General features: G+C 34.7%; 2 protein-coding genes across 2 annotated transcripts; one reads left to right on the top strand and one right to left on the bottom strand.

Moving 5' to 3' along the window:
- Positions 1 to 270: 270 nt before the first annotated feature.
- Positions 271 to 3,383, bottom strand: LOC149201711 (uncharacterized). Its single transcript, XM_089399801.1, has 4 exons — positions 2,961 to 3,383; positions 2,607 to 2,710; positions 885 to 1,003; positions 271 to 707 (listed from the first exon to the last, which is right to left on the bottom strand). Exons 1-4 carry the CDS (start codon positions 3,139 to 3,141, stop codon positions 617 to 619), a joined length of 495 nt encoding a protein of 164 aa, XP_089255927.1. The 5' UTR covers positions 3,142 to 3,383; the 3' UTR covers positions 271 to 616.
- Positions 3,384 to 8,675: 5,292 nt separating this feature from the next.
- LOC149201710 (RING-H2 finger protein ATL2-like) lies at positions 8,676 to 9,119 on the top strand. The gene has a single exon (XM_089401334.1). It carries the CDS (start codon positions 8,676 to 8,678, stop codon positions 9,117 to 9,119), a length of 444 nt encoding a protein of 147 aa, XP_089257460.1.
- The last annotated feature ends 8,403 nt before the right edge of the window (positions 9,120 to 17,522 follow it).

Genomic DNA, 17,522 nt, shown 5'->3' with positions numbered 1-17,522 from the left:
TACCAAGTAAATTATTGTTCACAACAGAGTTCAGGTTATCATAAAAGGAACAGAGAGAGGTGAGAAGTAAATATGATCCGATACAATAAGATGCAAACGAAGCATGAGTCAAATCAAAAATCATATCATACAATACAATGGCAATATATGTTTCATGAAGTGTATTCCAATTTTGAAGCATGACTCAAATGAAATATCATATCATACAGTACACTGGCAATATATGTTCCATGAAGTGTATTCCAATTTTCTAGTGACAATCATGTCGTGTTTTAATCGTTTCATACAACCATGCATAAAGCAGAGCATATTTTCAATGTTCCAAAAAGACAATGGAAATTACCAGCAAATATTACGAGTGAGTATTTCAATTCCGTGGTCCATGTTTTGAAATATTATTTCTACCAAAAGTAATATATATGGTATCTCTGTTTTTACGAGTGAGTATTTAAATTCCTTGGTCCATGTTTTGAAATATATTTCTATCAAAAAGTAGTATATATGGTATCTCTGTTTTCATGTGGTAGCCACTTTTCGCTGTAGATGTAATATGCACATAAAGGCCAGCCAGCATTAAATGATTCAGAGCACATTGATGACATGAGGCTAATGAAAATCATTGAGCCTTGCTATGCTGGGGCTTCACTACAACAACAGGGCACTGTACGTGGTGGACACAATATTCGCTCACACTGCCGAGAACCACCCTGCAGAATCCAATATCCCCTGCTTAAAATAAGTGTTGTATTACAAAACGAAGGGAATGGCTAGTTTTCTGAAACAACGACATGAATAATTTCAAATCAATCATATCAGTAACAATGCTTGTTTTGGAAACGCACTTCTTAGAGCTGCAAATAAGGGGGAATTTTGTTCAACCATACCTCTTAAAAGCTCCGTATCCATGACTACCTATCACCAACATTTCAGGATTATACTTTTTGGCAGCATCGCATATGACCTCCCTGGGATCTCCAGTGTGAGCCTTTATCTCCGGAGTCACCTGGGACATTGGAAGGAAAAAAATCTGTAAGGTTTTCCATATTAAAACTACATAGATAAAGAAGACGTAAAAGCTGCAGATTGCAATTGGTGTGAACAGTGCAAGAATATGTTTTGATCTTGGAATTGATATTGTGATATTTTCAAATCAACAGTGTACTAATATCTCAGAACTTACATGATAGGATGAATATCATGACCGACGGAAAAGCTGCAGATTGCAATTGGTGTGATCAGTGCAAGAATATGTTTTGATCTTGGAATTGATATTGTGATATTTTCAAATCAACAGTGTACTAATATCTCAGAACTTACATGATAGGATGAATATCATGACCGATCTAATAATGGCAATTGGCCTTTCAATTTGTTATTTTTTCTTTTTGTTACCTGTTTTCCGTAACCCAGGGAAGGTCAATTAGGAGATCTGAGATCGAATCAATGGAACTGCCACTATATTCTTAATCTCAATACAACTGCCCACAAGCCTTGTTGGACATGTACACTGAGTTTCCAACTTAAATGGCCCCTATATAAATTGGCAACCGCTTTATGGTGTGAGACTTCCACCTTTGGACCTACCCCAACTTAAATGGCCCCTATATAAATTGGCAACCGCTTTATGGTGTGAGACTTCCACCTTTGCAATCCTAACTAAAATGAGCCAAGACCTTAATTGATAGAACAAAATTTGACGTTAAATGTCTCATTAAGTTTTGAAATAATCATAGAGGCACTTAACCATAAATCCAATCTGCACTAGTGTCTTGCTCTAAGATGGTATTGGTTTTGAGTTAAAAAGGATTAAGGTTCAAAAGTACACGGCATGCTCATTTGCCAATTACATTCTGACTGTGACTAAGGAAGTCCGCACTGGATTTTAACTGAACATTATTTTTTTTTCTCATGGATTGAAGGACTTTGACACTCAATTAAGAAACGTACGAGCCTAAATCTATCTATTAGTGAGTCTAATGTGTACTCCAAATCTGCAAAGTTCAAACTTGCAGGTCTTAAATTCCAATAATTGAACCTCAGTTATTTGTATGAGTTTAAGAGATACATCCTGCAGCTTGGTACCCTAGAACCCAGATTTAGATAGGTTTTTGTGAATGTCTATGTTATAGAAGCCCAATCTACTATCTAGATTCAATACACAATTATACAATAAACATAAATGAGTTTTGATTAGTTATTTTCATGTTGATGGTAGATTTTGGGAACATTTCCGTAGTCATTTATGAGTTATTTTTAGATTTCAAAAATATTTTTAAAAATTGTCTGCAATATCAAACAATCTGCTTCTACCATCAAATTCCAAAATATTCTGAAATTTACACTTCAATAAAAATTTCTTTCTAACAGAATATCTAAATATCTTTGCTGTAAACAAACTTTTGCTCTTTCAATGCAATTTGTAAGCCATTTGTAATGAAAGCATGGCTAAAAGGGATTCAATACCGTCATCTAAAGATTAAAGGAAAAAGGCTTCCAGTATTACCATTCAACTGAACATCAAATAATCTATACTAGTTTTGAATCAACCCTCTTATCTAGTTCACACTAACTTCTCTATTTCCAATGTACAATAAAAGTATACTTACATTTTTGGATTTACACAAATCCATTGCCTTCGCAAAAATCGTCTCTGTACACTTCTTGATATCATTTTCCAACAGCTTGAGCACCTCTGCTGGCACCATAAAAACTGGTCATGCCAAATTGCAATTAGAAGTCGGCCTCTACAACAAACCCAAAACAGAGTAAAACACTTCGAGATGAAAATTTGCCATCACAAGCTCTGGGATGAATCTACAGAACACACTATCTGCTTTCTGTGGCCACAATATTAAAATCCTTCCAATCAATAAACATAAAACCCTTAGCATCATTTTATGGTGAATGGCAATTTCCAAATCTCCATTACAGCCAAAGTAAAAATGCTTGAAAAGACTGACCTGGGCTTCCTGGTGCGAAAGAGGAAACTGCATCACGCTGAGCATGAATGAGAATGATTCTATCCTGCGGTGTAAACAGGTTGTCAAGAGCCCACTGGAGAGCGTTGATGCTTTCCTTGCTCTCGTCTATGGCCACCAATATGAGCCTGTCTGACCTTTTCTGTTGCTCCATGGACTCCATTCGTGCACTGGTTTTTCTCTGTGCTTACTCGCATGTTCACACCACTAAAATATTTTGCTCTGTGCAATCAAGAAAATGGGTTCTGGTAAGGACGAGAAGCTGTAGCCACACAGAAATGAGAAAACCAGTTTGTTCGAGTTCTTTGAATTCAATTCAAGAGGATTCCGTCTTTCGTTTCCGCGGGTTTCTGGTCTTCCGTGCGTTTTTTTAGTGTTTTGTTTTAGAGGTTCACGCTCCCTTTAGAAATCATTGTTTAATGTGTATATTGAAGATCCAAAATACTTATAAACTTTTAAATGGTAGTAGGTGGAAGAAATTGTATTTTCCCCTGTGGAATTGTATTTTTTTAAGTGGTGAGTTATAATTTAAAATTTGTTAATAAATACGTACGTAATTAATTATGATGGTTTTGGTTAAAAGTTTGTTTGTTTTGGTTTTTTTTTTTTTTGACATAATACAATAGGTTAGTGGGTGGAGATTGTGAACGAGTCTTACAAAATTAAAAGCTTATCTCTTATACATCACTTGGTGATTTTAGATATATGGATTTTTATTTTTAAAAAGTGAGAGTCAACATATATAATAGCAATATGTGATAATATAAAATTTTCAAATTAAATTATGATGAATATAGTGATATAAATTAAATGGTTAAAATTAAACCATTTAATTTATATCACTATATTCATCATAATTTAATGCGACCGGCATGGAGATCCTTATTCATTTTCATGTGCTGGACCTTGTGGAAATGGCGGAACGCTTGCATCTTCCAGGAATACATGGCTCCTCTCTCCTCCACTCTGTTCCTTATATCTGCTATGATTGACCCATCCTGATCCTGCTGTTTATTTTCTATCGCCTTTTTGCTATGTCCATTCTCTCCTGGAATGCTTCTCTATAGTCAATATTATGGATACAGGTTGATCTATGATTCCTTCTTGGATCATATCGGTTCGTCCTCCTTCGTTCTGCCTATCGGCCTACATATGATGTCTTATGTATGTTTACAGGACGATTTGCGCTTCTCGGTCATCTTCATATGCTCTTATTGGCCTGCCTGTTGGTCACTTTCTCTCGGTTTATATGTAATGGTTTTACTCTCCTGCTCTTATCCTATTGGCCTGTCTCGATGGCCAGCCTCATATGATTTTTTGTATTCGCTCATTATATTCCTGAATATAATATCATCGTGTTTTTTTCCTCTGAAAAAAAATTAAATGGTTAGAAAATATGGATAGGTATTAATCCAAAATAAGCATTAAAACATTTATTCCATAATATATTTCAATATATATATTAAATTAAAAGGTAAGGAATCAACATATATTTAAGAATAGAAATGTGTGATAATATAAATTTGACAAATAAATTATGATTAATGTAACTATATAAATTAAACGGTTAGCAAATATCGTAGGTATTAATCCAAGATAAGCATTAAAACACTTATTCCATAATATATATATATATATATATATATATATATAATCATGGGGATTCTTCCAACTTTATCATGAAAATTTTTAATTTGTAAATAGTTTTTATTACAATCTTTAGGGCTAATACATGCTTTATCGATACCACATACTCAATATGACACGTGTTGATATGCCATTTTCTCTAATTAATTAATTTGAGATAAATTAATTAAAAGAGCATAACTAATTTAGAGATAAATGTTAACCCTTGATTTAAGAATACTACTATGAATATTCTAGCATATTCCATGGAGATTAAATCTCTACCATCCACTTAATAATTATTCGTAATAAAATTAAAAATTTGGAAAGTTTATTCTAAAATGTCAACGTCCACTCAGAACAAACTTTGGTCTATCGGACCTAAAGAAACAAACTATTTAGTTTGATTTAAGATTTTATTCCTATGCTCAAAAAGCTTGGAGAGAAACCTCCCGAGCTCACTATAATTTTGACATCGTAAAAGGCTAGGAAGGTCAGTATTGCAACAAAGATTATGAAACTGAGATCTAATGTGGTTGTATGCGGGGCACTCTAAGAGGAAGTGGTTTTCATCCTCGATGTTCCTATTCTCACAGAGATGACAGATCCTTTCCATCCATGGTGTTTTAGGAACTGCCCAACAACCTGTTTCACTATGGAGCTCATGAGAGTTCATTCTAATCTTCGCTATATTAATTTTCTTCTTTGAGCTAGTTAAAACAGAGAGATATTTTTAATCTTCTAGGGTGGGGTTGATGACCTTCTTATAATAACTTAATTTTCTTTTAGCTGCTAAATCTTTCTCACACCACATTTTTTCTTTGAACTTAGAAGTAACAATATTTTTAATGTTATTAATGTTTTGCAATGCATCATTCTCGTTGATCTCCCAAAGGTTTAACCAGGCCCTCGTGTCTTTATACCACCCCCGCTTGAGCCTTAGGTGGTTTTGGCTAGAATTTAAAGCTAGCTTAGGAAGTCTATGATCTCCTATGTTATTGAGTTTGTGCTTGTACAACAAAAGCCTAGTCATAGCTAGGCTCTCGATAGGGGAAAGACCTACTTCTATAAGGAGAATAGGATAGGGTGTATTGCTTTTAATTTTCAGGTTATACGTTATAAAACGCTTTTGGATTTGCTCAATCTTTCTCTAGGATTCTCTAGAGATGTTGCAACCAAAGACCTCACATCCATATAAGATAACAAGAGTGACTAAAGTTTCAAAGAGGAACTTCTTTTTATCCCACATTACGAGGTTTGTCGTTTTACAATTATTTTCAAGACCAAAATAAGCTTTCTACCCCTCATTAATCCTTTTCTCAATGCTATAGTTCCAGTTGAGCTTGTGATGAATATCAATTCCTAGGTACTTGTAAGAATACACTTCCTCCAAGTTATTATTGTCATACATAAAATTAGTGTAAGTGTCCTTCTTGGATTTGATAATCATAACTTTTGTTTTGTCAGTGTTAACAGTCATACCCATGGTAGAAACAATGTAAACTTTGAAACGGGAACTATAAACTCAAAACGGGAACTCTGGCCCAAAAACCCAAAAAAAACCACAAAAACAGTGCTCAAAACGAAAAGTGTGTATACTGGAACGATGTTTTTTTTTTTAGGTGTCAATTTTGCGGCTGTTTTAAAAATGGCAGTGACTACGAAATTTTCCTGCAAAATATAGCTTCAGAACGAAAGTGTTGATACTGGAATAATGATTTTTTTTTTAGGTGTCAATTTTGCGGCTGTTTTAAAAATGGCAGTGACTACGAAATTTTCTACGAAATTTTCCTACAAAATATAGCTTCAGAACGAAAGTGTTGATACTGGAATAATGATTTATTTTTTTAGGGTCAATTTTCATACTTTTTAAAAAATGCTAATAAAACCAATTTTTTATGTCTCAACCCCCGCGGCCCGCCCCCCCTTACCGCCCCGTCCTACCCCTACCCCTACCCCTACCCCTACCCTGGGTCATTTTATTAATACATTTGTATTTACTTTCTTATAATTTATCCAATTATTTGTTATTTCCTTTTTTATTCTTCATTAAGTCTCTTACTATTTTTAATTTATTTTATTCTTTGTTGACACATTTGATAATTCCTTTTAATAACTTATTAGTTTTATTATACTCTCATTTAATTACTAACTCATTAATTATATTATAATATCATTTATATGTATTACTTTTATATGTATTATTTGATTTCAAATCTTCTTTCTCCACATTACATGTATTACTATTATATGTATATATATGTTTGGTATGTCTTCTCGGTACCTTCAAGTTTTTGTTTAATTTTGCAAACAATGTAATATATGATATTCAATATTATAAATGCATGTAGTTTATTCGTTGACAACTCAAACTCACATGATTGACTTAGTTTTATTGGGTAATGGTTATGACATGACTTCAAAAACACAAGTTCATTGGTTGATTGAAATAAATATAATATTCTCAAATATGACTTAAGTTCCCTCTCATTTTTGATTCATGTGACTTTACATGATAAATGAGGTGAACCAGACCCGCTTGACATTCGAATACTTCAGAAAAATGAGATGTATAAATTACGCCAAGGCTACGCTGAGAATAATGTCTGCAGTTTTCATCATTCCCTTGTAACGATACCACTTTTAGCAACACACAATTTGGAATCAACCCTATAGGAGGAGGATGTAAGGTGATGCAGGAAAGTCAATTTGTAAGTTGACTTCTTCCTACGAATAAAAATATTGTTAACTTCTTATATCACTGGTTTTTCTAATCGCCCACCAATCCCCACGACATTTTCTTAACAGCGTTCTCCTTATTCGAGTGTGTTAACACACGTCTTCTTCAGATTCAGAATTGAAGTTATTTACAACAATAACTATTGAATATTTTTGAGACTGCACCCTTAAGGATTATTTTAATCCCGTTTTTTCTTCAACAAAATACAAAATCCCATGGTGGAACTTTTCCAACTTTGCCAATAGCATTGTACTCCTCAAGTTTTTGCAGATTTACTATGGGATCGATGCCTTCCTTCTCTTTTCTATGTCCAATATAATCAATTATGAATAGTTTTTCCATTTGGTTGGAAATCCAGAATAAATTATCAAGTAACTTAGTTAACTGAATTTCCAGCTCATTGATTTTCATGTGCAGTGGTAAATGAGTTAATAATAACAAAATCAAGGATATCATTCCCCAGGTTCCACAACTTGCTTATGAAGAGCAACATAAGTCATAGAATTGTTGTCAAAGGACTTTTAAGATCAATTTCCAGCAATATTGGCTCAAATCTTTTGAAAAATGAATCTGCAATAGCTTCTACAAAAAGGAAAACAATATTTTGATTCATCTGATGAACAAATCGATAAGGATATATCATTATTGAATAAATATGAGTCACGGGAGACTACTTAGCAGCTAACAACCTTTTATTTCCCTACGTTTTTGTTTTCTTTTGCCAACCATTCACAACTTGCAGGGCGTTTTTGATAAAAACTAGTGTTAAAGGAACTATCGAAATCTCTAAGATTACCCTCAAGTTTTAGGAACTTCTCGCAATGAAGTCAATTTGGGTCCTTCTGCAAAAAACCCCGATCACATATGTCCGCAATAGGCAACAAAAATTCACTTGCTGAGGCCACCTATGAAAATCAGTTTGCACAATGATTGAATTCTTCAATTCGTTGGCTTTTTGGCAGCCAATTATTTGGAACGCAAAATCCCCTTCTTGTTCATGTGATCTCTTTCAGAATTCTTCCACTGTGGAGTTGCACTTCCCCTTTTGGGTTGAGTGAGACTAATAACTCAGACCGCTCTTGCACTTTATGCGATTCAATGCATCCCTGGAACAAGAAGGGGATTTTGCGTTGTGGATCTTCGGAGGGCCTGCAGGAAGGCGAAGGCCAGGCCACTCCGCCCACCGTCGCGCCACCACGGGCGGCCGGGGGGCGGATGGTCGATTCCGGGAATCGACCATCCGCCCCCCGGCCGCCCGTGGTGGCGCGGCGGTGGGCGGAGTGGCCTTCCTGCAGGCTCGAGCATTAAAGAAACAACAACAATCATCCGCCATGGGTTTCAACGACGGTAATGCAGATTACAATTCGACGGTCATGGCCATTGGCAGCAAAATCATGGTGGCAGCCGTTGTACTTCTCTTCACCGCAGTTCTCTTCGTTCTGGGTCTGCATATTTATGCGCGCTACTTCTGGGGGCGCAGGAGATCTTTCCGACGCCATCGTCTAGCCTTTGCCAGCGAGCAGGATCCCCCAAGGCTCCAGAATGTCGGCCTTGCCAAATCAGCGATAGAAGCGCTTCCCGTGTTCGTCTATCAGTCGGAGAATCACAAAGAGGGGCTCGAGTGCGCCGTCTGTTTGTGCGAATTTGAAGAGAACGAGAAGGCCAGACTGCTCCCCAAATGCCATCACACCTTCCACATCGACTGCATCGACATGTGGTTCCACTCGCACTCGACTTGCCCGCTGTGTCCTCAGGACTTAGCGCTCACTTTATAATTTGTCGATCTTCACATAGAATTTGCTATGGGTTTGTCGAATTTAGGCAAAAGAATTCACCTTTAGCGCTCACTTTATCATTTTTCGAGTATCAATGTTTAGATTGAATTTGTAAGGGGTTTCTGGTTTCAACAAGTTTATTCGATTATTAGAAATATAAAAACAGTATTATTTTCTTTTTATATCGATTGCAAATTCTCTAATATTTTTAAATATTCAAAAAGAAAATGTTTGATTATCATATCAATTTTAATTATGTTTGAACTGAACATTTAAACTCTCACTAACAGCATATATAAAAAATTGCACTGTAATGTATGGCTTTTGTTTGACTCGTAACCATTCTAACTTTGACTTCAACCTTTTTATTAATAAAATTTTGTATGTATAAAAAGGAAAACTTAGTTTATATGTAAATGCAATCGGTTTGTGAATTTATATTTTTTCACAGTAATGAACTGTTACAATCTATATACAATCACATTGACGAATTTATATGTGATCTCTTTAATTAGTTTGGTTAGCTTATAAATCGTTTGTGCATTGAGAGGAGGCATGCATTCAGGTTAACTTAGCGTCCTATAAATACAAACCTGTATTATTTTATTTTAATATTTCACACCACTATACACAAAGATCTCTCGCAGCCCGCTACCATGGACGTAACTAGTGAAAAAAAAAAAAGATTCAGAATTTTTAAAGCCTATCCCAACATAGATATCTGAAACGTGTTTGTCCATTTTTATATGAACCGCATTATACTATGTAGCTACATTAAATGCATCATGTGAAGAAACAAGCGATCCCATTACACCGAACCATGAGTAATACTGGGTGCAATACCAGTCTAAATCTAGTCACAAGTGGAGTCAAAGTTAAAGTGAATAACAACTGCTAGCTACAAATATGCTAAACCTCAAGAAGGACATAGTATGTCACTGCGATTGACAAAGAGACAAGCATGCCAAATATGACCCCGTAATCAAAATATTTGATTAGCCATTGGTAAACATATAACCGTGATCTTGAAATTTCATAATTTCATTTGAAATTTTAACTTGATATTGATCTTGATCTTAATCTTAAGTTGTGCTAAGATTGTTTGAGTGTAAGTCGTACCCCCTTGCAAATACAAATGGGACTATTCCTTGAGACAATGCTGCGTGTAATCGCAGAAATATATGCACCGTTCTGTTATAAATTGTATAATGGTATTTATAAATTGTATTCTGGAGCCTTGGGGGATCCTGCTCGCTGGCAAAGGCTAGACGATGGCGTCGGAAAGATCTCCTGCGCCCCCAGAAGTAGCGCGCATAAATATGCAGACCCAGAACGAAGAGAACTGCGGTGAAGAGAAGTACAACGGCTGCCACCATGATTTTGCTGCCAATGGCCATGACCGTCGAATTGTAATCTGCATTACCGTCGTTGAAACCCATGGCGAATGATTGATGTTGTTTCTTTAATGCTCGAGCCTGCAGGAAGGCCACTCCGCCCACCGCCGCGCCACCACGGGCGGCCGGGGGGCGCATGGTCGATTCCGGGAATCGACCATCCGCCCAAAATGTCGTGGGGATTGGTGGGCGATTAGAAAAACCAGTGATATAAGAAGTTAACAATATTTTTATTCGTCAGGATGAAGTCAACTTACAAATTTACATATTATATGGAGTTTTACACACAGAATCATCAAATCTTTTCAACATAATAAAACTAGATTACCTTTGTCTTTGCACACAAAATTTCATGAAAGCTTTCTTTCTCTTCTCGGTGAACATCATACTCTATCATTCAACTTGGAGTTCGAGCTTTCTTTTGGAGTAACAATTTTATGCATGGTATGGAATGATTCTCCACAACGTGATGGAGTATTGTTTAACCCAACAATCTGTAGTATTTCTCGTTCTTGTGGAGAGGCATTTGTTATTACATATGTAATTATTTTGCTTATATAAATGATAAATAAATTCTAATGACTTGTATCTCTAGCTCTCATGTCTTTCCATGGTTCATCCCATTTCCATAAATATGTATTTTTCTATATAATAATTGGGTAAGAAAGGTGGAAGAATTCTAGCGAAGTTAAGAAAAACATAAAGTGACCATCCTTAGCATGATGGAGCACAATTTTTACTTGCTCATATAATTTACTACCATAGAAATAAAAAATAAAAATAAATTCTCCTTCCAGTATAAGGTAGAGTCAAGCTCACATGCTAAAATGCATAAACTTGTAGGCACAAAATAATCAATTCCCTAAGAATAAATGTCCTTGCACATATATTTTGGGTTAATTCCCCATAATCAATCCCCCCTTTAGAAATATTGGTGTCCATAAACTAATGGTATTTGCCAAAACCATTCAAAAAAAGAAACAGTTTTTACAAAGTTCGTAATTGTTTCTTGACATCAACCAATTGGGAGCACGTCTTTATAAAAACAAAGTCTTTATAAAAACTTATTGTTACATGCCAACACTCTTGGAAATCATGGTCATTTCATACAATATTTTAGTTACATGTGGTTTATTAGTCGTGGAAAGCACTCTAATAGTGGTTTATCAGCCCAACAACAAGCACCTTGATAATTTATCATCCCCCAGTTGATACACGGTGATGTATTGACCAAGGAATCCAGTTAGTAGCTCATGAAAAAATTTGATTTTAATTGTACGAGCAAGTAGATCATCTGATAAGCCAGGGAAGGCTCGTTAGGATTGAGTGACATCATAATCGTGGGGTACAAAACTTTGTGCTAAATAGCCACGACAATATATGTGCAGTCACACGATGCGAATTCATTAGATAAATTATTTTTTATGGTTAGTTTTGGCAAAACAATAATGTTGGTCTTACACATGGTTGATGAATATTAAAGTTTTGTGTATCACATTGTTTAGGTTACTAAATGAGGTTAGATTTAAGTTAATCATTAATTTTTGAAAAAAAAAGTAGTTATTATTATCTTTTTGACATGAAATTCATAAAAAAAACTATTATTTGACCATTTTTAGTTAATATTTTTGTATAAAAATTGTGATTTTGACATGTTAATTCTAGCAAAAAATTATCAAAACGTTTAGTTTTTTGCTTATATTTATGTTAAAAATGGTTATTTTTTATGTCCATTGTTAAAAAATGTTGTTTTTTAGAAACAATTATTTCATGTGGATTGAAAAATTAATTAAGGATGTCTAAATATATAGATTATCTAAAATTCAAACTATCGACTTTCTAATTTAAAAATGCAAAACAATAAAAACCCCACTAAAAAAAAATAAAAAATTAAGATAGAGAACAAGAAAATATGAATACAATGACGACTTCAAAAACTATCAAATTTAGAAAATAATTTTTTACATTTCACACACTAGAAAATTTAAAGTCAAAAAATAGGTCTTTTTAAAAAAGGGTGTGATGCAGAATACTCACTTTTTAAAATCAGGATGAAAATCACTACCATTCACTACCATTCTAAAACTTAATGCACATGAAAAAAATTAAAGTTTCAAAAACCATGTTCTAAAAAAACATGTGTATTCTGCATCACCACTTTTGAAAATCGGGTCATTTTTTTGCCACCTCTACAAAATGGGTAACAGTATCAGTTCCCGTTTCAAAGTTTACATTGTTTAGAGCAGAAATCCTTAAGAAGCCTAAGTTTCTTATCAAGATCAGATGGGCACCTTGCAAGAAGAACAATATCGTCAACATAGAGAAGAAGGATGATAACTATCCCAGCTAAGATCATGCCAACACAACCTGCTTTCTCTAAATAACCTTCAAGCTTGTCGATGTAAATGCCAAATAGGGTAAGGGAGAGGGGGCAACCTTGTTTAACTCCAATATTACATTTAATATCTTTCGACCACCCCTCATTGCTTTTTAGCTTGGCAATTACATTCTCGTATAATCTTATAGCGACAGCTCTCAACTCGAAAGGAACCTTTAGCTCTTCTAATCTATTCCAAAGGTTGTTTCTAGGAACTGTATCGAAAGCCTTTCTAAAGTCCACAAAGCAACAAAAGAGATTGGATTTGTCATTACGACATTCATCCACAATGATCCTAAGTGTAACGAGGTGGTATGTTGTTGAGTGATGCCTTCTAAAACCCGCTTGGCCTTTTAGCCCGCTTACCTTCACTTTCAAGCCATATGCTTAACTTCTTTTCCAAAATAATACCATATAGCTTGGCTAAGAGAGGCTTGATCATAATGGTCCGATAGTTAGAGGGGTTATTTGTATCCCCACTTTTAAAAATAGGGATAATAAGGCTCTCAGTCCAAGGTTTAGGGAACCCTTGCTTGACTGCTTGATTGAAAAGCTTGTGGATGTGGGGGATGAGGACAAGACCTCCAATTTTTAAGATTTCTGCCTGGTAACCTTCGATGTCCTTAGCTTTCCCATTTTTCAGGCGTTTAACCCCAAAATCAATGTCTTCTAATGAGAAAACTTCTTTTGTTGTGAGCAGGGTTTCAAAGTTATCCATGACATTTGGAGATTCATAAATATTTTTAAGATAGGAATTACAATCATGAAAAGCAATTTTATTATTATCTTTAGTTTTCCTAGTCAAAATCTGCCTCCAAAATTTCTTAGGAGCTACCTTAGAGAGGTGTAAGAGATTCTCTTGTCTTTTACGAATGTACTGCCTCTTTTTCATTTTAGTTAGGGCCTTGTATATTTTTATCTTGCCCATTTTAAGAGATTCATCAACAACTTCCTTAATTGCTCTCCTCGCACTTTTACAATCTTTGTCATACCATGGGTTGGTTTTGCTATTTCTTTTATTATTTGAAACTTCAATTGAGGACTTGTTAATAGAATATGAGAGGGTTGTAGTAAAATTATGATAGAGATCTTCCATCTTGTCTATACTAGATAAAGGAAGAAATTAGTTTTTAATTCATTTAGAAAGGGATCGTTTTTATTTCTATCAAATATTAGGTTCTTTTGGCTATAAGGATTATTTTCTATGGGATCTCTATGCATGACAAAATTGAGATTTATAAGTAAAGGCTTATGATCAGAGTTAGGCTCGTGGTCGTTTAAGATGTCAAATTTATTATTTCATTGTAAAAAGGGAGATCGGAAATAACATAGTCTACCATGTTGCTACCAAGCCCATGGGTGCAGGTCATCTGGCTAGAATTGGGCCACTTCTTTAGACCGTTGCAAATTATGAGATCCTGAGCACTACAGAGCTTGACTAGCTCTGACACAAACAAATTCTCCCTGAGGTCTTCAGAGCTCCTTTTGTACCTACTAGCCAGAGTAGGGTCTTTGTCTAACCAAAGAGGATTAGGGTTGGAATGGTTGCTTAGAATAATAGCTTAGTTGCTCGAAGTTTGAGCATTAGAGTCACCTATTAAAAGTATATTACCTTCATTCTTTAGGCTAGAAATATCATTCCTTTAAACCATTGTAGGGACTATTTTTATCTAGATTCTTCTTCTTATCAAAGTTAGAATTGATGGGGGGGAATAACATGTTTCTATGTAGGTCTTGTTATTATTAATGTCAGTGATTTCTATCCAACTATATTGGTTGTAAGGGTCGTTTTTATAAATCCTATCATGGGGGGAGATGTTCTTCTTAATGTAACAAGTTATTCCCCTAATGCCTCTACGGGAGGATCGCTTGCTCCAGGTAGACCATAGCATAAATCCATCTATGTTAGGAACCTTAGATTCTTCGTGCTCCCAAGTTTCAACAAGAAAAATAATATCAACATCATTTGAAATCCCACTTAGCTTGGGGCCTTTGTTCCATCGAAAACCCTAGTAGTTCCAAGAAAGAATCTGAAGCATGTTGAATTGCTATTTATTACTATCTTTTTGGTTTCTATCTCGGATAAAGGCTTTTCTATTTCTAATTATTGCCCATTTTCCTTCCTTCCTAGCTTCTTTTACCTTTTGAGCCTCCTTTCTTAATTCTGCTTGATCTTCTGGAATGATATATTCATTTATAAATATTCCCATTCCTTTTAGACTTGAGGTTTTACTAACTATGTCATACTTATGATTAGTAGAGCTCACCTTTATTCAGATCAATCTTCCTTTATTCTCAGTTAATTTCCCCAACCTTTTTGCTTCTGTGAGACACGTTGTTTTAATTTCTAATCTATTATGTAATTCTGTCTGGGCTATGGATAAAGTATCCTCATATACCTCCTCTTTTAAACCGAAGATTATAAGGTTCAAGGCCCTTTTGTTACGCTCATGGTCTAATTTTGTTAATTTTTTCATTTCATCTTTAATTGGTTTGACATCTAATTTATCTGCCACATTATTTAGGGTGAGGCGGCTATTAACTTTTTCTTCTAGTTCTTTAATCATGTCCTTCATTTTAAGACTCTCTAAAGTATCAACATCTCCTTGCTGGGATGTTTGGTTAGTATCTTGGTTTTGTTTTTCTATAACCTGCAACCTAGTCTCCATTGCCACCATTTTATTCTCCAATAGTTCTATTTTATTTTCTATTTGTTTTTGGATCGTGTCTTCAAGAGATGCAAATTTATTTTCCAGCATGGCTTCTAACTCTTTTTGTAGCTTGACTTCTCTTTCTTCTCTACGTTTCTCTAAAGACTCTATATACTCATAAAGGCCTTGTAGAGTAACTGTGCTAGGTCTGCCTTTGGTAATCTTTGGTAGCTGTGGTGAAATATTCATACTTGAAAATATATGAGCAAATATGTATTAGAAAAAGATAAGGAATGTGTGCACCTGATATCAGCAAACCTAACTACAGATTGCACTTGTCCCGAATTGGATTGACTGCAGATCCAAAGGTAAAAACCCACGAGTTTCTAGTCACAGCAAATGGCTCGTTATAAAAGATATTAAATTATTACCGTAGAGAGATCGTAAATACATCACCCTAAATTATTACCGCAGAGAGATCGTATTTTGATTGATATAAATATTTAATAAAAACATTAAGAATATGAATAAAGTATATTATTGAAATTTTCGCTACTATAATTTTCATAAATATTCACATTCTTATTGAATTTATATTTAAATTTAAACAAAAATGTCATACTTATTATTAAAATTATTGACATAAAGAATTTAATAAATAACATCAACATAGTCTATATACGAAATAGTCTTTTTCATCATAATTCACCAAAATTTGGCAATGCAATTTCAAGATTTTTTGTTCTTTAAAATATATTTTTGAATGCATAAATGAATTCAGCACCTTGAAAACCCTTGGAGGATTCGAATTATGCATATTAAATAATTTAAACTCAAGTTTTTAAAAATCTCGGAATTTTGATTAAAATTTCACAGTCATTTCTTCTATAAGTTAGACGGCTGTCTTTTTAATAATACAATTTCAATTAAAAATGTGATTTTTTGTTATTTACAATACATTTTTGAATGGATAACCCTTAGAGTATTCAAATTCTACAAATTAAACAACTGAAACTCGAGTTTTTAAAAATCTTTTTCAGATTTTGATTAAAATAAAAATGGTAATGAAATGGTATTTTTCATGATTGGTTAATTTTAACAAACTTGAGTTTCAGTTATTTAATTTGTAGAATTTGAATGCCCTAAGGTTTTTTCAAAAGGAATAGTCTAACCAGGTGGAGGAATTTCCTGGAACCTCCATCGGTCAGAAAATTTTCAGACTCCGGCCACCGGCATTTTTTCCCTCAAACCTTGATGTCCGTCGCTCCATGCAGGAATGTCTGGCAATTCGATGGGAGTCTGATGTGACTGTCCAGAATTGACGTGACATCTTTGTAGATGATAATACATACACTAGAATTGACATGACATCTTTGTAGATGGTAATACATACATATAGCATGTATGAAGCATGGTCGGCTTCTTTGCCAAACTTTCTGATGATCATCAAAACAAGCCTCGATATCGTCCACGTCGCCATTCGCGGTCACCCCAAACCATGCACGCAATTAAAGCATGGATCGACTGCCATTCGAAATTTAAATTTTGAATTTTCAAAATGTTGCGCATAGCTACATAATTGCCATTCGAAATTTAAATATTGAATTTTCAAAATGTCGCGCATAGCTACATGAACAAAGGAGAGGCAGGGTTTTTATGGCCTGGATTTTTTTCAAACATAACGGCCATGTTTCAATGGCTCAGCTGTCTCAATATCCATAAGCTTGCCTTCCCTCTTCAATACCGATGGAGAGCCTAAGTTTTAGAAGTGGCCGGGAGCAGGTTGATAACACTATGGTAGGGTGAATCTCAGGTATGTTTATTTTCCTTTTTCAAATTTAATTCGATTTTGTGCATGAAAATAATCATTTACATCTTTTTTATGGTTGCATTGCAGGTTTATCTTAAGTTCATAGAGCTAAACACCCCGAGCTTAATCCTTTTCAAAGTTTCCCAATTCCGCGGAGCCGATGAAACACCA

This window comes from Pinus tabuliformis, chromosome 2_1 (assembly GCF_031772625.1).
Source record: "Pinus tabuliformis cultivar Carrire ecotype Pingquan chromosome 2_1, CPIR1, whole genome shotgun sequence".
Classification (NCBI taxonomy): Eukaryota; Viridiplantae; Streptophyta; class Pinopsida; order Pinales; family Pinaceae; genus Pinus; species Pinus tabuliformis.
This window is presented reverse-complemented; position numbering and strand designations above follow the sequence as displayed.